This window comes from Amphibalanus amphitrite, unplaced genomic scaffold (genome assembly GCF_019059575.1).
Source record: "Amphibalanus amphitrite isolate SeventyFive unplaced genomic scaffold, NRLGWU_Aamphi_draft 000639F_arrow, whole genome shotgun sequence".
NCBI lineage: Eukaryota > Metazoa > Arthropoda > Thecostraca > Balanomorpha > Balanidae > Amphibalanus > Amphibalanus amphitrite.
In genome coordinates this window covers 300,925-322,233 of record NW_024882133.1, presented here as the reverse complement: position 1 = coordinate 322,233, position 21,309 = coordinate 300,925, and the positions used below count along the sequence as shown (strand labels likewise).

The following is a 21,309-nucleotide window of genomic DNA, read 5'->3' as shown; positions in this document are numbered from 1 at the left end:
AGAAACCTCCAAATCAAATCATCCAGGAGTACACAAATTACCAAGACCTCTCAGAAAAGTGTTATTTCCATAATACGCGCACATTTATTTCATCGATCATACAACGGCACACATAATGTAAAGCGTCTCGCAAGCATGGCAGACTGTTGCCCCGACAGTGAAGGCCCCTGGCAGACTGGGCAGTAGTGAGGCCCGGGCGGCCGGAGCCCGTGCCCGGCGGCCCGTCCGTACCGCACCGGCTACAACATACCGAACCCCTTGCTGAAGCTGACGGCCTTCAGCAGCAGCTCCCGCAGCTTCTCGCGCGTCCTGTAGTCGGGCAGCAGCAGGACGTTGAAGCAGGTGTGTGCCGTGGGTAACCTGAGTGGGGAGGCGAGGAGTCCGGTCACTGGCTGCTACGTGAGCAGAGCAGAACAGGGAACACCGCGCTCATCGAACACCCGATCACGATAATTAGCAATGATCATGATCAGATAACAAGCAGCTGTATCTGTGTGTCATCTCACGGACCAAAATTGTACTCTAGACAGCTAGGACGAGCGGAACGACTTCCGTTCTTTCACGCCTCCCATCACTGCTAGCATAGTGCTCCGTGACAACCAACAGCCAACTTTGTACCTCAATATTCTCTCCAAATCTCCTAGCCCCATCCCTCTGCTGAGTCTCTAAACTCCCTCGTCAAACCTACCGTTCCGAGTCGGGTCCGTTGCGTGCGATGATGAGTTTGAGTTTGCGCAGGCCGCCGACCGGCACCCGATCCGACCCGGTGGTGAACTCCAGCAGTCGCCGACGGTCGTCGTCGCTCATATCATCGTGCACGACACGCCAGAAGTTCCGCACGGTGGGCGAGTCGCGACTGAACCCGCCGTCATACTCGGTGCCCGCCTCCAGCTCGTGGAAATCGTAGTCCTGACAGAGGGCAGGTGAGGTCAGGTAAATGCGGGTTACGTGGGGAGGGAACGACGACTGATTGATTGACCGTGTACTAGCGGGCGAAATTTTGCCGAAAAGTGGGCTTTCATAAGTCACTGTTATTTCATAACTGCACTTCTGAAAACGCCTTAGTCAGAGCATCTTGGTGTTTGGATTTAGCTCAGTTTTGGCTATGAGCTTAATTTATGCTTCTGATAGGCAACATAACTCAGCCATCCATCCCACGCCCATCGCGCTCGATAAGCCGCTCGCCAGCACCCCTTCTCAGCAAGCGTACACGCGGATCTCAAACACAAGCTTAACAATTTCACATAACCATGCTTAAACCATGTCACAGGGCGAATATCATGCCATCCTCATATTCTATCGTACTCGCCTTGCTGCCACAGACTAGAAGTTCCACCTCGTCCGGCCTGAACAGACCCCAGAGGGGCGACTCGTCTGTGACCATGCAGAACCCGCGCCGGAACGCGCCGAACTGGCGAACCACGGACGTGTTGAGCAGGAAATCGGCGTAACGGTCGGCAAAGTCCTGGGAACGCACACAAAGAGACGGAGAGGGGTTAACTGTGTGGTAAAGGAGAGGTCATATAGTTCAAAGACAGTGCAAACAGACAAGAAGGCGGGCAGATGGCTCAATCGAAGCAGCCAAAATGCTGCGAATGGTTGAACACCGACGTAAAAGGTCCGAAAAGCTTTACCGCAAACTGTTAACGAAACAACACTTCCTAAATGTTCACCTCAAATGGTCAGGTAACGCGCAACAAAATATGTAACGTAAAAGGAACTATTAAAGTGCACTAATCATTAAGTTCGGCCCTCCGACTACACCTAGATCCTCATGGCCTGCAGCCCACCAGTGCCCCTGGCTGGCATCTCTCCTCACCTGTACGTTACTCCTGTTGACCGGTATCTGGGCACCGTTCGCACGCAGGTCGTGCGTCAGGTTGGCCCCAAACACGTCCGTGTAGCCGACCTGGAACGTCTGCATGAACACGTCCTCCATGTCGTCCCCCTCGTACTCCAACATCGACTGCAGGCTGCGGTACAGCGTCTGAGGAGGGCGGAAGCGGACGTCATTGTCACAGAAACACCCGAGGCGCTTAGACCAACTTAAGATCAAGCTTAGTTACGCCAAAAGCACACCAATATAGGACACGTACTGTTCTGGACAATCTATGTAGTATGTACAAACCCACCCCGCCGTCTCCACCACTATCCAGCTTGCTCCCACTGTGCTGCGCCGTGCCACTCACCGGGCTAAGCTCTGCCAGGTCCTCGAAGGTGCCCTTCTGGCCCATCAGCTTCCTGTAGACCACCATCGGGAACCGCATGTCCAGGATCACGTTGTTGTAGAGCGCCAGGCCGACCACGATTCCAATCAGCGTGAACTGGGCGTCGTTCTCGAAAGATGTGGGGTTGAACCAGTAAGCTCGCGTCTCCTCACTGTATGTGAACATGCCTGTGGGCACGAGAGGGCGAAGCCGTTACGAGACAATGATTTGTGGGTCAGAAAAAAGCGAAACATACTTATCATGTCACGATACCAGCGAATGTGGTTCTGAACCGTAATAAGGGCGATCTAGAGCAAAATCTGAAAATATCAACAACGAGCACCTGTAATGGACACTGATATCATAAAAACAATCTTCAAACCAGAAATGCAAAAAAAAGAAGAAACAACATAACATTCAAACACACGTTATAGGGCTAACAACTCACCATAATCAGGGTTGAATATCGCCTCTACAATCAGCTGAAAGAACTCCTTGGACACACCACCCTCATCTACCCCCTGTTCACCCTCGAATTGCACGACTAGTTGCTTCTTCAGGTCGTCGGGATTCTCCAGCGCCATTATTTCCAGCTGAAACACGGGAAAACATCAGCAGTCTTTAAATGTTGCATGAAACTAACCGAACGAGGACTATTGAAAGTTGCATGAAACCGAAGAAGCGAATATGTTTGGTGACACAAAATTCACGATAAGTTTACGGTTTGATTCTTACATCGATTACCCCAAACGACCAAAATAATCGTAAAGCCAAATAATTAACCAATAAACTTGTAGATTGAAAGATTTTACAGGGTCAAACTAATACCACCGATCGTCCGACTCTCAGCACCCCGAGACATTTCGGCACCTACCGCGATGAGTGCGTCCTCGATGATGAAGTCCCTGCGGACGCGCAGCCGGAGGTACGGCTGGCCCTCGCCGTGTACCAGGTTATGCACCAGGGCCAGGTGTCGTTCGTGGTACATGCGGATTCGGCTATCATAGTACAGACCCAGTGACTTGGTGGCCGGTGTGAGCACGAACGGGTGACGCATGAAACTGAACCGCTCCGGGTACTCCTGACGGAGGACGGGCACGACCCACGTAAAATCAAACGGGGCAATATAAATTACACGACGTAGTTGAAGGCAGTAAAGGTAGAATACAAATTTAATAATTTTCTTGCCGCTTAATTCAACCCAGTACCCAGCTCATTTGCATCAAAAAGGTTGCTAAAAACAGGTCAATGAGACGTTCAGCAAAGCAAATTGATCGCTTATCATATCTTAGGATGTAAGAATCTAATGAACAGCGATGTCCAGCTTCGAAAACTTAAACTTCGAAAAATCGCATCCCACTTCCCCAGTCAACCACATCACTGTCCACTCTCTCCCCTCACCTTGTAGTAGCGGTAGTCGTGGTCCATCTCCACCACCTCACTGAGCGGCTCGTTATAGAACTCATCGAACCCCACCAGGGGCACGCGGCAGTCGATCGGCCGCGTGTCCAGCTCCACCTCCAGGGGATCCCGCTCCGCGCGCTCCCGGCCCGACTCCTTGGCCGCCAGCAGCAGCGGTCCGCCGGGGCTGGCCGCCTCTGCTGGCTCCGGGGTGTCGTCGCGCGCCGACGGAGGGTCGCGCCGGCCGCCCACCAGACTGGCGTAGTAGAGCAGCTTCAGCAGGCGGACCGGCGCAGTGACCGACTCGTCGTCGGTGGCCTGGTAGCCACGGGTAGCCTCCTGTTCGATCACCTTCACAGAGATAAGTTGCTGTAGTGTTTGCACCATATCTCGGAGTCGGTCGGCCGGGTAGCGCGACCAGAATCGTACTAGCCTGGCCTGTTCGACGGTGGGCAGCCAGCCGGCCGCCTGGCACAGCCGCGGCAGTGCGAGCTCCAGGAACTCTGAGCTGCTGAGGGCCGGGATCTCCAGCACTAGCAGCAGCACCGCCACCGGGTCCGCCGGCGATGACCGCGCACCGGCCGGCGCGAACTGCAGCGACGCGCGCAGGCCGTCCGCCAGAGTCGTCAGCGCCGTCACCAGAGCGGTCGTAAACGGTGAGTCGCCAGTGGCGAACAGCAGCGCGAACAGCCGCCGCGCCGCCGCCAGATCCACGGGCGGCTCAGCCTGGTCCGCGGGCGGCTCGGCCGCGGCCGCCGCACCCTCCACCTCCTTCTCACCGGCGTCCAACTGTCCCTTCTCGGGCGGCTCGGCCGGCGCGCGACGGAAACAGCTCGTCAGCGCCTCTGGCTCGGAGAAGATTTGTCCGATGGCGCGGATGACGGCAGTGTAGTCTCGCGCGCGGGCGCTCTCCTCGACTAGGGTCATCAGCCGGTCAGCGCTCCAGGTTTGGTCGGTAGCGGTGGAGGCCGCTGAGCTATCTGTCGAGAAACGACAAGGGGTGGGCGCCATTGCCGGTCAGGCCCTGTGGCCGCACCCCGCAGAGAGAGAAAGAGAAACAAGGAGCACTGCCGGCCGCCGACGGAGCAGCACAGAAAGTTACTTTACACAGCTGAGACCACGGAGTCGGCAACACGGTACGGCGGCCGATTACACAATGTATTGCGCAATATCCTCTGGTAGTCTCAATGGCTTACGCGCATGAGGGACCAGCAACAAGCCGAGTTTCTAAAGATCTCACACAATGTTCTACGAGTGATCAGCGCACTCCGTTCCCTAGACACGCGTCACCGCCGCACTGACTGTTGTAAGGACGTCGTGACGTGCCGTGTGGACACAAAGGAGGCTGGCACCGGGCCTGATCGTGACGTCACTGGGATAACAGCCAGCTCGCCCCCGACCCTGCCCTCCAAACAGCTGATCGGCAAACGGGCGGCCGCGACGCAAAACGGACAAAGTAGTCGCAGTTGCGGGAAGCAGCAAGAGTAAAAACTGATTTTAAGGGATTCTGGTTCCTAGTCAAAGTATATTGAAATGGATATGAATATTTCTTTACGTAAAACTTTACCAGCTCTAAAAATGCCATAAATTGCAAATGCTGACGTCAGAGGCTGTTGTCAATATCTAAACATGTTGTTTACGAACAAAGGTATAAACTTTGTGAATAATGAGCGTCATAAACACCAATAGGCACTAAAGGAGGCAGCCAGGTAATAAATCTTATGCGTAAAAGTACACCTAAAAGTAAACTCAGACTATCACTTTTTCCACACATCTACACAGTCCCAGCCGACTTACTGCACGTGCCCGTGGCGCCGGCGGCCGGGGCGGCGGTGATGGTGGTGGCTGCGGAGCAGACGGCTCCGGCCGAGGCGGCCGCCTGCTGGGCCACAGGGGAGTCTCCGGCGGGGGTGGGCGCCGCCCGGCTGGTGGACGGCGGCGACGGGCCGCGGCCGGCCGCCGTGCGTCGCACCTTGTGCCGCAGGGGCTCACAGAGCGGAGCAGAGGCGGTGAGCAGGTGGACGGCGCGCGCGGCCGCCTGGTTCGGCGGCAGCGGCTCCACCTGAAATGCACACAGAAATAGGCAGGTCAGCACAGACAGGACTCAGGTCAGCGGCTCCAATTAATTATGGATAAAGCCAGCATGCGGCTCTCGGGTCGAAAGGGTACGGTAGATAAAAAAATATGTAATATTGAGTCCGTTCAAAAAAAAAAAAAAAAAAACTCCGCTGGTTACATTCGTTTTGAGAACCAAGAGGGGCGCAGGTTACATCACTTATCAGCCCAAGTTACGTTGGATGTGAAAGAAAACTGGGTTGATTGGTCATGGTAAGTCTTCCATCAGCGTTTCATTACGGAAGCAGGACCACCGCAAGGTATGATGTTACTTTCTGAGCAGAGGAGAATATGTGGCATTACTGACCGCCGCAACACCGAAGTTGATTGACTCACTTGAGCATTGAAGCGGCAGTTGATCTATAAATCACCCGGACATTGGAGCAGCAGTTGAACGACTCACCTGGGCATTGGAGCAGCAGTTAATCTATAACTCACCCGGACATTGGAGCAGCAGTTGAACGACTCACCTGGACATTGGAGCAGCAGTTGAACTACAACTCACCCGGACATTGGTCATTGGAGCAGCAGTTGAACGACTCACATGGGCATTGGAGCAGCAGTTGATCTACAACTCACCTGGGCATTAGAGCAGCAGTTGATCTATAACTCACCTGGGCATTGGGGCAGCAGTTAATCTATAACTCACCCGGACATTGGAGCAGCAGTTGGCGTTGGCGCAGTTGGCGTCGCCGCAGCCCTCGGTGAGCTGGTAGTAGTACTGCTCGATGCGCTGACGCACCTGGGCCCGCTTCATCGCTCCCTCCTGCTGCCCCGACTGCTCGCTGGGGGAGACGATACCGAGGACAGGTCAGAGGTCGCCAACCGTGCCATAAGCGAGCTGAGGCGAGCATAGACGGATTGAACGCTCGGTGTGTAAGGGGCAAGGTAAGTTATAGGGTGTCGTACTAATAATCGATAAACATTTTACAAAACCAAAAAAGCAAGATGAGTCCAGCTAATCCATTAATTCAGTACAAACATAACCACTGATCATTTACGTAATGCAGTAAAAAGTCAGTGGACTGAGTCGCTGGACAGGTTACTTACAATTTGAGAAATAGAACACGTCCGGGACACTGTCGACACAATCAATCGTTTTGAACTAGGTACATATTATATTGAAATTAACATGAAACTTCCTTCCTTAGGCATACGACTGAGAACTGCGACTGATAAATCGTTGTTTTGAATAAATCCCTCAAAATTGGTAAAATTCGTTTTAATGAGTTGTTTTTGTGTGATGTTTTCATGGCTGGACTTCGCGATAGGAGGAAATGTAAACGCGTACGACTATGGACGAGCAACAACCGATTTGCTGCATGGCTTAAACGTGCTCGCCGTCATTATTCGTCATTCATGGACTATGTAATTGGCAAAAGAACTATATGGTTGTTTAGAATTGGATCATTTAACGTCAGATAATGCGGTTATCTATACAGTACCTAACTTTTCTACCTTGAATTTGCATCACGGTGTCGCGCTGCACCGCCGCTCGTCACACGTTGGAGACACATGCTTACAGCTTATACCTACTGTTTACGTTATCGTGCGTGCCTCGGCGCATAAACGTTGAATGAAAGCCACTTGATGGCAGGCATTCCCTCAGATAGGTACTGTATCAGCATGCAAGCTTCCACTCCAATGCTGAGCACACATTGCAGTTCCGATAAGATACCTAGGCATTTTCAGAACATAAGTGGCTGCTTCCGTTCTTAGGAAAACGACACCACCAGTTGATAACAAAATTTAAACATACCTACATATCCCGCAAGAACTAACCCCGGTAACCGAAATAATAACAGGAATAATATTTTTTTTTAATGGATCATCAGACATGACAACATCGAATAATCCTCAGCGGCGTTGACCGTTTTGCCACTCTGACCGCCCCGAGAATCGTTCTCGCGTTGTCTCGTTCTCATGTTGTTCCACTCAGCTAGTGTTGTTCTGTATATCGTGTTGTTTTGCTATCGTGTTGTTTCGTTTCCGGGTTACTTAGTTCCGATATTGTTTCATTTTCATGTCCATCGTTGCAGCGTTGGTTCGACTTTCGCTCTCGTGTTGTTTCGTTGTCACTACCCATGGTCACCACTGAGGTCGGTAGGTATTCATCCTCAGACGACCAGAGTTGGCCTGCGCTACGCTACGTTACGCACTACGTTACGCTACGTTTGCTTTTTTGGCCAAAACTACGATACCGAATTACGATACGTTATATATTGCTACGTTACTGAATTACGGTATTTGTTAATTAACGCAGCAAATTATTTTATCGTACTACGTTATGCAATATGTCGTCATCCACTACCCAGTGGAAACGGTTAGTCTCTAGTAAGCCAAATACTGCGCACAATGATTGCCGGCTTTGCGGCATCGTCGGTGCGGCGGTGCCTACGCGCTACTCGCTAGATGCGCTGGACTTCCGACAGGAAATTCCCAGGGACTCCCCAGTGGGAAATCCCCGGTGTCAGTCCGGCCGGGGCTGGGGGGATCCAGAGCGTCGTAAGCCTCGTCGTAGCTGCGACGTGTCGCAAGTTGTGTAGTAAGGCTGGGGGGATCCGTGCTATCGTAAGTTATATCGGACGTGGCTGCGAAACTTCTCTCGGTACGAAACTTCTCTTGATCGGAAGAAAATCGGAGGGATGAAAAAGAAAGAGCGGCAAATCGGAGCTACGTTGTACGTAAGTTGTTTCGCAGCGTTTAAATGCCAGTTTTACTACGATTTAAATGCCAAGCAGATCAGCTGACCTCGTAGTACCATGTCGATAAGGTCGAATTCCCCATACGTCTATAGTGTAAAAGTGACCCCTATTGCAAATGGGCTGTCAGGGACATCTCCTCCTCTGTAAATTTGGAGGGATCATGTGTCGGCATTCCCACGTTCGTTTCGGAGTCCATCTGTTCCATTTGGAGCCCGTCAGTTGGCGTCAAGAGTTGGCGCAGCGAGCGCCCCGAAGACTGCGTCTGCGCACGAGGCTTCGCGATGGAGGAGTATTTTGACGAAATCGCCCTCGCTGCAGAAGAAATAGAGGGACTTGTTGAGAAAGAGGAGGCCGCAGTGTGCCGACGACTTTAAACTGTACGCCAACGCCAAGACCAAGGCAATCAGAGGGCGTTCAGATGATCGGGAGGTTTCAATTGATCAGGGACCCACCAGGTGACCAGGGAGCCCTCTGATAACCAGGGGTCCTTCCAGTAACCAGGGACTCCTTCAATAACCAGGGGCCCCTCAGTAAACGTGGGCCACTCAGGTTACTGCAAGAGACAGGAGTCCCTTATAACCAGGGACCGGCAAGGTCTCTCAGGTCCGTTTTTGACAAAGCTGTTATTGACGTCATATGCGAGCCCTTTGCCACCAGCAGAGGGCCCTTTCAAGCCTTTTTAGGGCCGTTTAACGTCTCTTGAGTTTCCTTTGAGGCTAAGGGCCTCTTCAGCAGCCGAGGGGTCTTTGAGGCCTTTTTGAGGGCCTCTTAACGTCAGCTGAGGACCGTTGGACGCCATCTGAGGACCGTTTGGGGCCTTCTGATGGCCAGTAGATGCCAACTGAGGGCTCTCTGACACCAGCTGAGGGCACGCTGACACCAACTGGGGGCCTCCTGACACCAGCTAAGGGCGCTTTTATATTTGACACGAGCTCAGGGCCCTTTGACGCCCTTTGAGACCTTCTGAGGTCCGTTTGACGCCAGCAGAGGAGCCTTTGGGGTCATATGAGGGCCCTTTGCTGCCTTCTAAGCGGCCTTTGAGGCTTTTTGAGGGCCGCTTGACGCCACCTGAGGACCGTTGCGGTTGGACTCCAGTTACGGACCGTTTGAGGCCTTCTGATGGCCATTTTGCGCCAACTGAGGGCCCTCTGACACTAGCTGGGGGCCCTCTGACACCAGATAAGGGCCCTTTAAGGACTTCTGAAGTCCGGTTAACGCTAGCGGAGGGCCTTTTGAGGCCAAATGAGGGCCCTTTGAGACCTTATAAGGGCTCCTTGAGGCTTTTGAGGGCCGCGTGACGGCATCTGAGGACCGTTTGAGGCCTTCAGATGGACTTTTGGCGCCAGATGAGGAGGGCTCACTGACACCAGCTGGGGGCCCTCTGACACAAGCTAAGGACTCTTTAAGGCCTTCGGAGGTTCGGAGGTTTGACGCGAGCTCAGGGCCCTCTGACGCAGGTTTAGGGCCCTTTGACGCCCTTTAAGGTCTTCTGAGGTAGGTTTAACGTTGGCTGAGAGCCCTTTGAACCCATCTGAGGGCCCTTTGAGGCCATCTTGTGGCCCTTCATTTGGCCATCTGAGGGCCCTTTGACACCAGATGAGGGCCATTTGACGCTAACCGAGGGCCCTTCGAGACCATCTGAGGACCCGGTGATCCCATCTGTGGGCCCTTTGAGGTCTTTTGAGGGCAATTAAAATTTCACCACAATACCCCTGGCTGCGCTACTGGGCATTTATGGACTCGTATGGGCCTGCTGGGGAACGAGATGGGCCCTCCCGGTTAGGGTGGCACTTAAAAATCAATTTTTGATTTTAAATGCGTGCGGGTGGTTTTCCAGTTCCTTTCCCGTAAAAAATAAGGGAGGCAAATTTTTATGGGAAAATATTGATGTTTAGAGGTCGCGAATCAAGGTCAAAGTTCGGATTTTGGTGGCAGATTTCAATATAATTAAAATCGTTTCGGACTTTCCTATTACGCTGTAATCGGATGATAATGAAGCATTTCCTAGTCATTTTCATATTGTTTTTTGATATTTCATGCAGCGCAGCTTCGGTCACACCAGAACGCTGGTCTATGTACTCCACTACTCAAGTGCCTCCTCTTTAGTAGATTATTGGCGCCTCATTGGAGGGAGGGGTATCATGGGCAACGGGCACCCAGATCACTTTGTTTATAGCCTGGTTAGCAATTGCAGTCGATCTTCGGGTGTCAGGTTAGCGTTTTCTGTGATCTTTTCAACGGCATGGAGGAAGAACTGGCGCTAATCTTTGTCTTTCATGAGTGCCAGTCCTACATCAGCGCCATGCCGCGCCTGGTGAAGTCATTCACCAACCGCAGCTCCCGGACTACACGAGCTGCGGTTTGGTAGCTGCTGTCCTCCCAGTGGCCTTGGTCATTGATGATGAGCCCCGCGTCCAGGTCGTGGATCCTTGAGAGCTTTTTGAACGACGATGTGAGGAAGCTCACCAAGGTCTCGGTCGCGAGAGCGGCGTTCATAGTGTCCACTAAGGACTTATGGGGAGGGTCCTCCCTCTCCTACAAGTCTATTGCCCGCACCATGTCTTGATTGAGCCCGAGGGTCGGGGTCTAAAAGCTCCAGAGTCACCAGGCAGCCGATCACTCAAGTACTACAGGTGACGGCCGAAGACCAGGACTGTCGCCTTCGACAGCTCCTTGTCGGGGTAGGTGCAGAACGAGTTCACGAAGGTCAGGTCCAGAGCCGGCGCAGTGGCAATAGAGTCCCAAACCAGGCGGCGGCGGCGGCGGCAAACTTGCAGGCAACGGACAGCGCACAGCGTTTAATGACCTGGGCCTCGGCCGCCGTCAGCCGGAGCCGCTCCCTGAAGAGGAAGGCATCCACACTCCACAGTGCAGATGGTCTTTGCCATCCACCTAACTCAATGGAGTACTCTGAGGCGGAGAAACGGATGCCGTGCTTGGAACTCCGCCGAGAGCAATTACGCAGAGCTTCAGAAGTTTTCGGTAGTCTTCCCGGAGCTAGGCATAGTCCAGCGATGGAAGCGATGGAAGCTGACCAGCAGCTCGTCCCACTCCAGAACGTCGTCGACGGCGAACGCCACCGGTGTGATCCTGTCAATGAAGTATGAACTCCCACCCGCCTTTGAAACTCTTAAACAGCCGGATGTAGAGGCCGCTCGAGATTCTAGGGCAGGTGGAGAAGGCCTTCTCTAGGCCCAGCTCTTACACGTGGTGCCGGCAGGCCAGCTGAAGGACGGGCCGATCTAGCTTCTGCTCGATAAGGGCTAAAGTACCGTTCACCAGCATGCTGTTCGCCGTCGTGGCGTCGAAGCAAAAGGCCACAGTTCCGCTTCTCCAGTTCTTAGTCCCCCAGAGCTGTGAGCATGGCCTCCTGTGCTTGGATGGAGGGGAGGTTGGGAACGGCGAGGAGCTTGGCCACCCCAATCCCTCCCCCCCCCCCCCCATCACCAGGACCTAGAATCGGTCGACGCTCCTTCTCTCGCGGTTCAGGATTCGCGGTTCAGCCGGAGTCGTATCCTAAGTTCCATGCCGCAGTTGATAACAGGCTCACGTGTTCTTCACAGATTACGGTTGGGTAGTTTGGCCTGGTCGAGGCCAGTTCACTGTTAGAGACGTCCGCTCGCCCGCATGCGCTTGGGAGTGTGCGTCGACGTTTCTCTCTCATGGTAGCCATCGTCAAAGACGTTCCCTCCGTGTGTGCGCCGCAACGGCCGGCTAAGTCTGTTGCTGGCACTGACACTAGAGTCGGAAGAAGCGCCCACGGAAGAACATCCCGAAAGCACAATAAACCAGTGCAGCTCAATGCACACTCTCGCCTCTGCTTTCGCCCGCCGACGATAGGCTGACTCCAACTTCTTCACATTCTCTTCGACAGAAAAGGAGCATGTCTCAAGAACCGATAGAACCGTGGGGCTCGTCCTCCCTTTGGAACAAGGGAGACCGGTCACTCCTCACACTTATCAGAGGAGTGACCTTCTGAACACGACACCGTATTCAGAAGGTGATAAACCACTGTGCACAGGTCGTCATGGGGGTCCGACGCTCGGCTCATGTGACGCCTCTGTTGGCAGAGCTATGCTGGCCCCATATAGACAGGCTGGTGGCGGAGAATGACTGCAGTACTGTGCATTACTTGTTGAATAATGTTCATGCACCGAAGTGCCTCTCTGAGCGGTTTGTACAACGCAGCGACGTGTCGAGCAGACAGACTCGAGCCACTGAGAATATGCAGCTCGAACTGCCGAGGGTCCGCACCGAACATGCTCGCAAGTTCTTGTATTACCGCGCCTGTGACGTTTGGAACTCGCTGCCAGCAGACATTCGGTCGTCACGCACGTCGGCCACTTGTCGCAGGCGTTGTCGACGATTACTCAATGGTGACTAGTCACTGTGCGCGTAGCTTTCGGTCATTTGTACCGATATGCATTTTACTTTTTAAGTCCCATGCTTTTCATGGTTTTTACTTTTAGCTTTAGTGTTTATTTTAGCTTTATATATGTGCCTACCTATTTACTGTATGACACTTGGACTGAAAAGCCGTGAGTGCATGGAGCTTCCAAACGAAATAAATGATGATGATGATGATGATATGACCATCAGATATGATATGACTAATCAGAGGATGGATAATCAGAGGATATATGGAGGATATGACCTCCATTGTGAGAAGGCACCGGTCGCAGGCCAAAACAGGCCTGACATGGGTAAAGCAGCCCAGATCAGACCTGTCTTGGCCTGACCTAGACTGGCTACGATCGGCCGGAAGTGATGGGATAAACAATTGTTATACAAATAAAGGTCAAAATACGTCGGAAATGACGCTTAATGACCACATATGTCATTCCAAATAGGTTTAAAGCAGTTTCCAAAAAGTTGATTTTTCCCGAAAAAATGTCAACCTTGACCTCAATTCGCGACCCCTAAATATCAATATTTTTCAAAATCATTTTGCACACATTATTTTTTACGGGAATGGAACCAGAAAACTACCCGCACGCCTAAAAATCGGAAAACATAAAATTCACCCCATTGCTAAGTGCCACCCTACAGTCCCGGTCTTTTCAGTCATTATTTCAGTTCATTTTACATGATCTTCGGCGGTCTAAAGATTAGGAGCCCCAACTCGAATGGGGGGGAGGCCCGTGTGCCCTCTCCTGTGTGCGGCCTTGCCGACACTACACCGCTTCCCCTCCCTCCGCCATAAACGCACCGCTGCACTGCTAGGCGCCGACAAATACGGACCGGCGCCGCAACCGGCTCCCCCGCGGCCTGCCTCGCGTTGACATAGCCCTTCCCGAACACCAGTGTAACCCCCACGCGGCCTAGGTATCGCCGCGCCCACCTGTCCGCGGCGCGGCCTCTGATGGCGTATCGGATCATTGATGGTCGATACATGTTTTGGTCAGATTTTCGCAATTAACGCGAAAAATTGCCCAAAAAACTTTTAAATTTCAAAATTGAAAAAAACAATTACAAAAATGACGTGAAAGTGAGCGTTTTCAACGTGTAAATTTAAAACGCTCTAGCGCAGCCATTTTTGAAGAAATCGACTTCAAATTTTGCACACGTGTTCATCAACCATATTTGTTTAACATATATTTCGGTTTTGTGAAAATTTTGAAAATTTCTTAAATTTTTCTCTTGAGAAAGAGGTAAAGCTTCGCTACGATCGGCCTTCCGATCGACCGAGAAGATTCGTAAAGTTAGTTCGTATCTTCACCACTTGCGATACAACTTGCGTATCTACTTAGCCTACGATGTGATGGATCCCTCCAATATCTGTTCCGATTCAACTTACGTTTGATCGCAACTGCGAGGTGCCTTGCGATCACATGGATCCCCCCAGCTAAGTCGTTTTTGAAGGGATCAATCGATGAGTAGCGTTACTTAAGTAGTAAAGTCTATCGCAAATAGCCTGATTTGCGACACAACTTACGAATTTGAAATAGCAGTCGTAAGTTGTGTCGCAAGTTGACCTTGCCTTGAGGAAGAGGTCACAGGTCACAGGTCATTCGGGTCATGGTCACGAAATTTACGTGGTAGGTGTAAAATTGTTTAAACTTTAGATCCTGAAAATTTGGTTGCAATCCGTTGACGCTAACGCGAGTTATAGAGCTTGAACTGACGGGTCGTCTATGAGGCCTCAATCCGTGCCAGCGAGAGTGTTGGAAATGGTGCATAATATGTTATATTCACATTTATTGGGGTATTCGGGGATATGAAGTAGCCTAACACCATTCCAGCAACTACTGGCGAATCCAGAAAGGCGGTCTTGGACGTTGCAAGGGGCATCCCCAAAATATTCTCCCAATTCCAAAAAAACGACGTGTCCCAGCTGACCCCGATGACCTCCAATGAGCTCTGTGATGACCCCAAGTTGACCTTTTTGACCTGACCTGTCCCAGATGACCTCCGTGACATCCTATTGAGCTCTCTGATGACTCCAAGCTGACCTCTGTGACCTGACGTGTCCCAGATGACCCCCATGACCTCCAATAGAGCTATGTGATGACCCAAACATGACCTTTGGGACCTGACGTGTCCCAGATGACCTCCGTGACCTCCAATTGAGCTCTCTGATGACTCCAAGCTGACCTCTGTGACCTGACGTGTCCCAGATGACCTCCATTTGAGCTCTGTGATGACCCCAACTTGACCTCTGTGACCTGGCGTGTCCCATATGACCTCTGTAACCTCTAAGTGACCTCTATGATGACCCCAAGCTAACCTCTGTGACCTGACGTGTCCCAAATGACCCTCATGACCTCCAATAGAGCTCTGTGATGACCCCAAGTTGACCTCTGTTACCTGACGTGTCCCAGATGATCTCCGTGACCTCCAATTGAGCTCTCTAATGACTCCAAGCTGACCTCTGTGACCTGACGTGTCCCAGATGACCTCCAATTGAGCTCTCTGATGACCTTTAGTTGACCTCTGTGACCTGACGTGTCCCATATGACCTCTGTGACCTCTAAGTGACCTCTCTGATGGCACCAAGCTGACCTCTGTGACCTGACGTGTCTCAGATGGCCCCAATGACCTTCAATTGAGCTCTGTGATGACCCGAAGTTGACCTCTGTGACTTGATGTGTCCCAGATGACCTCCGTGACCTCCAATTGAGCACTGTGATGACCCTAGGTTGACCTCTGTGACCTGACGTGCCCCCAAGCTGCCTTCTGTGACCTGACGTGTCTCAGATTACCTCCGTGGTCTCCAATTGAGCTCTGTGATGACCCCAAGTTGACCTCTGTGACCTGACGTGTCCCAGATGACCTCTGTAGCCTCCAATTGTGACATCCATCTACAAATTTCTTACCTCTCTGTAACCTCAAACTCTCGGAACTCATTTCTTCTAAAGCATCGATTCTAGATGCCCTATAGCCACGAATCTCCTGTGATCGATCCCAAATTTTATGGCAAATCACGTGAGCGTTAGCAACCACAAGTCACCCAATTAATCTGGGGGGATCCATGTGATCGCAAGGCACCTCGCAGTTGCGATCAAACGTAAGTTGAATCGGAACAGATATTGGAGGGATCCATCACATCGTAGGCTAAGTAGATACGCAAGTTGTATCGCAAATGGTGAAGATACGAACTAGATAAATAAAAGATGTTGACCTTTTCCTCGACATCAAAAATGTAAAAAGCCGAATAATATATTTAAAAAAAAAAACGGTGAGCTTTCGGCCACTGGCCTTTATCAAACCAACGTGCTAACAATGGTTAGCACGTTGGTTTGATAAAGGCCAGTGGCCGAAAGCTCACCGTTTTTTTAAATATATTATTCGGCTTTTTACAATTTTGATGTCGAGGAAAAGGTCAACATCTTTTATTTATCTAATTATATTTAATATGTTCCTCGCTCGAGCACTTAGTAATATTACCAATTAATACAAAGCTTCAGAATCAGAGAACATGCTTGACCTTGCTGTCTCATAAGCTCGCAAACCAGAAAGGCGAATGTTCCTTTATGCGTGATAGAGTTTTCGACCTTACTGACGTTTACTACGGGATCAGCTGATCGTGTAACCTTTTAAATTCTCGAGTAAAGCGGGTATTTAAGCCTCGTCGCAGCTACGTTCTGTCGTATCCTCCGACAAACCCCTCTTTCCTCAACATCCCTCCTTTTCCGCTACGACACAACTTGCGACGGCATATGTGTCGTAACTTGCGACGTGTCGTAGATGGACTAACGACGCCCTGGATCCCCCCGGCCTCAAGTGGTATTCATATAGCAGGCGTCTCACATCCGTGTAAACGGCCGGAGGTCTGGTGACGATATGAGTCAACTGAAAAAAATTATGTACCTTATACAAATACAGCTGACCTGTAATTGCTACGGAATCCATTTCGTAGTTCCTACATTATTCTATTATTTTCCGTACTACGCTACCGAAACATCCCAATTACGCTACGAAACGGTACTGACAGCTACGGGTTACCGAAAACTTCAAAATAACGTAACGTAGGCCAACTCTGCAGACGACTTTGAATCCCAACTTATCCCTCGCCCATATTGGTGTTTTCACATTCGCTAAGGTGTAGAGGGGGGAGGGGCCAATCACCCTATCCCCGACTGCTTGAGATGGATGTAAAAGAGCAGGAATATGGGAAAGCCATAGGAAAAAAAGTATCAGAGGAAAAGCCAATGCTTAGAAGGAAAAGAATAAAGAAAAGATTATCAACAAATCATGGAAAATACAGGTAAGCTTAATTGATGAAAAATCCTAAGAACACAAACATGCAGCCTGTCTTCACAGCTCAGGCCCAGACTAGAATCTAAATCATCAGCCCCATTTTGGCCAGAATATAGAACCATAGAAGTAAGAGCCATATTGTAACATCTGTTTCATCAGTCAATATTATTTTATCCTGTCTTGAGAGAACATTTGATGCAGAAGTCTTATACAATGGCACATGAAAAGGGAGGAAGGCTCTTATTGATAAAAGTAAGTGAACATTTTTCACATTGCCAAGGGACATATTGTGCCCAAGCTTGTTGCAGTTGGCCCATTACAACTCATGCCCATAAGCATTTTGATTCAAAGTCCTGCATTCAGCCCATATGGGTCCATTTGGGCTGCTGGCTGGGCAGCAAACTTCAGTGTTCACATGAAATAACAAATTTGTGTGCCTTAGGAATTGGTTCATCATGAAGCTGTGGTCAAATAGAACCATTGCTTGGACACTTAAGACTCAAGAGATACCCACATAAAAAAATCAACAACAAAAAACTTTAGACTTGTACTACACTCATTCCTAATTTGGAAGTTGTTGTTTGGGTGCTTCAGAGTGCTTGACCTGGGTTGAACAACTTTTTTACTTCAGGAATGAATCAAAAAGCATTCTCAAAGAATTCATCCTTGATATGAAAATCAAGGATGAGTCCTCTTCAGTACATGAGTTTGAATCAGGCTGAGTCCGACAGTAGGTAGGTACCTAACCAGTTCATGATGATGTCAAGGAATGACAGGATCTGAATCAGAGATTATTTCCTCACAACAGCTATACTATCCACTATGATAGTACAAAGTAGCATGCATGTGCATGAACATTGTCCATGCAACAATAGACACTAAAGCTTGTCAGGGCTTCAGTTACTTTGAAGCAAAGTAAAGTGGGAATAGAGAGTATAGAAGCAATAACAAGCAAAGGCAATACAGCTGCATAAGCATCAAATTAGTTGTTCTCTTACCTTTCAGAATCTGGCTTGCATAGCTGATCAGAAGTATTCATCAAGATGCTGACCACTCAGGTCCTGCAACACAAGAAAATAAGAACTTGAATCACTTGTAGAGACATGGTAAAAATACAAGACACACTGAACACTTTGGAAATCAAAATACTTCATGTTTTCAAATTAAGTAGCATCTGATGGACAAAAAGTTTAGGTAAGCAGGCAACAATAGTGAATTATCAAGCAATTCGTAACAAAATCTGAAAGCATTAACAAGCGAGCATAATATTAAGGACGACGGTGAAAACAGGGCGCCTGGGGCGATTTGATCAAGGTTCATTAAATGTACATGTGACGTTTGGCACATGGAAGGCCCATTGAGCGGGAGAAGTTCCAAATGTCACGTGACTAATATGCCCTCCGGCGCCCTGTTTTCACCGGCGTCCAATATTAATTAACAGGCTGAGTATAACAATATTTAGCAGTTAGCACAATACACAAAAGCATACAATAAGCATGTAGTGATGATCTGAGGAGTTAAGGCAACTGGACTGCAGTGGTCATCAGCGCAACATTGCAAACTGGCTTCTCGTATTCATTCCTTTTCTCATTCCAATTTGAATTCTGGCTCTTTGATAAGCTAGCACTTATTAAATAAGTTCACACTTATTCAACAGGACAAAAGACAAGCTCGTGATTTGAGAAAAAAAAACGTTAATTTTTGACTTGTGGACTGCGTCAGTGTCCAAAAAGGCCTCAGACCAGTAGGTGGAACTATGGTCATGAGTACCCAAATATAGGAACGTTCCCATTTTTGGGAACGGAGTTCCCAAATATGGGAACGGGCGTTCCCATTTATGAGAACGGAAGGTAATTTTTCGGCCGTTCGCCCACTAAAACTCATTAGTGCATCACGTCTCAAAAAAGTGCACGCTAATTTAAGTATCTACTAAATCTCTATAAAATTATCTTTAATCTGACCGTTGAACAAGGAAATTGACCGTCGAATGATATTTTTAATGATTTTTTTTTTAATGACGGAATGGTGAAAACATGGGTTATACTACATTTAACATGCAATTTAAAGGAAAATGAAGCGTTTTTTACATTTTGAGGTCAAGTATAAGAATTTTCGCCTGGTTATGAAGTTTCATACTAGCGACACCAGATGCTGACATATGCAAGCGAACACGCGGACAGTCCCGAGGTAATATTGTTGACTTTTGGTCTCGGGGCGCACGACCGCGTGGAACGTCAGTGATTTTACCGAACTACTGTTGTAAACTCAGTTTCAGTGGTTTAAAATTATTCAGCTGTATTTTATCAGCCCGGAAAGACATTTTATTTGGATGCTAGCTGTTTAGCATTGTTTTATAAGGAGCGTCATGAGCGTGGTTTTTGTCTTCCGTGTTTCTAAGCATGATCGTTTTGGGGGAATTTCTCTTATATAGGTCGCTCTGTGTGGCTTATTTATAATTTTTATGCTGATTTCGATCATTCCTCGTGCCCATCCTACCAGGCCTTTTGCCACTTACACTCATTAAGAAAGGAAAAAACTAGATTTTCCATGGGACTAGGTGTTTTGAGGGTGTAACATATTCAGCGTTCCCATTTTTGGATACTTCCTTGTGCTCGTCAACTATCGGTGATAAGCAGACAGGTGCTTGACATGTCTCCACCCTCGGCGCGGACGGTGGATATAGGTATGGAAGACCTTGTTGAACATCGCTGAGCGTTGTGAATTACGTAATCCTGCAGAGGGGGGCGTGCCCGCTGCGAGATCGACGGGAATAAAAGCGCAGAAGACCGGGCGAAACATGCGACGGTCTTGCCGGAAAGGTCATCTGATGATTGTTGCTTAACAATAATTTGCGGCGTTGGACATGATGCTTGTTAATGAAAAGAGCCCCTGAAAGGCGTCGGTGAAATCGTTCCCAATTTTGGGTACGCCGTTCCCATAATAAGGAACGCTTGCAGCGCCAGTGTACGAGAGCGTTCCCAAATTTAGGTTCGCGGCCCGGATGATGGACTGCTTTAGAAATAGGGGAACGATTTGAAACTACGATGGGCCTTACAATATCAAACTCTTTCCCAACAATATTGAGACAAATATCAGGCGGTTCACGATCGTTTTATATTTTTTGGACGTCATTTAACGGTTCTTTTTCTTGTTTTAAATAATTCCTACATGGCGTTCCCATATTTGGGTTTATCGTTCCCAAACATGGGAACGAAAATGCGTTCCCGAAAATGGGTACGCTTGACCATAGTTCCGCCTACTGAGACTTAGCGTAACAGAACACGAGCGTTCAAAGCCACAATCCTTCTAGAAAATCAGACGTTCACATACCTAGCAGTAATATGAAAGCAGCGCTATATGTTGGAATCTTGAAATCCTTGCAAACACGTATTATAATGACAAAATTTAAGATAAAATAGAGGAGGACATCCGTGTGTGAAAAACACAGAGGGCGATCAACAAATTCAAGCTCGGTCAAATTGTAAGATTGAGATTCGTTGTCAATAGATTGAGCGAATTCCCATGTATGACGTCATCGGTTTTAGAGGATTCGCGCCACGTCCATGCATACACACACGCTGCACCAGTGGCGGAGCCAGAGGGGGTGGGCGTGGGGGCCATGCCCCCCCCCCCTTGAGCCTCCCGGGGGACACCATCACGGGAGGTTTTTTTTTTTGACATCACGGAGGTCGCCGACGGGAGCTTCAACCCAGAGGTCTCCTAAAGGGGCACCATCCAGAAGGTCTATCGGAATGGGGTACCATTTTCGGGGTCTCCCGGAGGCCCATTTCTGTCCCTCGCCTCGGGTGGGGCTTTTTCCATCCCGAGGTCCGTGGGGGCACCATCTCGAGTTCTCCGGGGGCACTATCCCGAGTTCTCCGTGGGCACCATCCCAAGGTCGGAGGGGGCACCATCTCGAGGGTCCGGGGGCACCATCCCGAGGTCTCCGGTGGCACCATCGCGAGGTCTGGGGGCACCATCCCAAGATCTGGGGGCACCATCCCAAGGTCTGAAGGCAGAGGGGGCACCATCCCGAAGTGTCCGGGGGCACCATCCCGAAGTCTGTCTCCGGGGGCACCATTCCGAGGTCTCCGGGGGCACCATTCCAAGTTTCCAGGGGCACCATTCCGAAATCCGAGGTCTGGAGAAGCACTCTCCCCGGGTCTGAGGGGGCACAATCC

At 50.0% G+C, this 21,309-nt stretch overlaps 1 protein-coding gene across 1 annotated transcript; it reads right to left on the bottom strand.

Annotated features, from left to right (window-relative positions):
* Positions 1 to 61: 61 nt before the first annotated feature.
* LOC122363786 (ubiquitin-protein ligase E3A-like) lies at positions 62 to 20,637 on the bottom strand. The gene is made up of 12 exons (XM_043333434.1): positions 20,459 to 20,637; positions 18,127 to 18,189; positions 6,373 to 6,508; positions 5,406 to 5,670; positions 3,609 to 4,588; positions 3,082 to 3,288; positions 2,656 to 2,800; positions 2,190 to 2,395; positions 1,820 to 1,987; positions 1,310 to 1,465; positions 689 to 909; positions 62 to 360 (listed from the first exon to the last, which is right to left on the bottom strand). Exons 2-12 carry the CDS (start codon positions 18,165 to 18,167, stop codon positions 240 to 242), a joined length of 2,646 nt encoding a protein of 881 aa, XP_043189369.1. The 5' UTR covers positions 18,168 to 18,189; positions 20,459 to 20,637; the 3' UTR covers positions 62 to 239.
* Between the last annotated feature and the right edge of the window lie 672 nt (positions 20,638 to 21,309).

Excerpts from the sequence above, each read along its gene's own strand:
- LOC122363786 (XM_043333434.1), bottom strand. The coding sequence starts at position 18,167 with ATGAATACTTCTGATCAGCTATGCAAGCCAGATTCTGAAAG. Across the intron at positions 1,988-2,189 it reads ACCTGGCAGAGCTTAGCCCG|ACGCTGTACCGCAGCCTGCA; the intron begins GTGAGTGGCACG and ends CGCCCTCCTCAG. Across the intron at positions 910-1,309 it reads TTCTAGTCTGTGGCAGCAAG|GACTACGATTTCCACGAGCT; the intron begins GCGAGTACGATA and ends GCCCTCTGTCAG.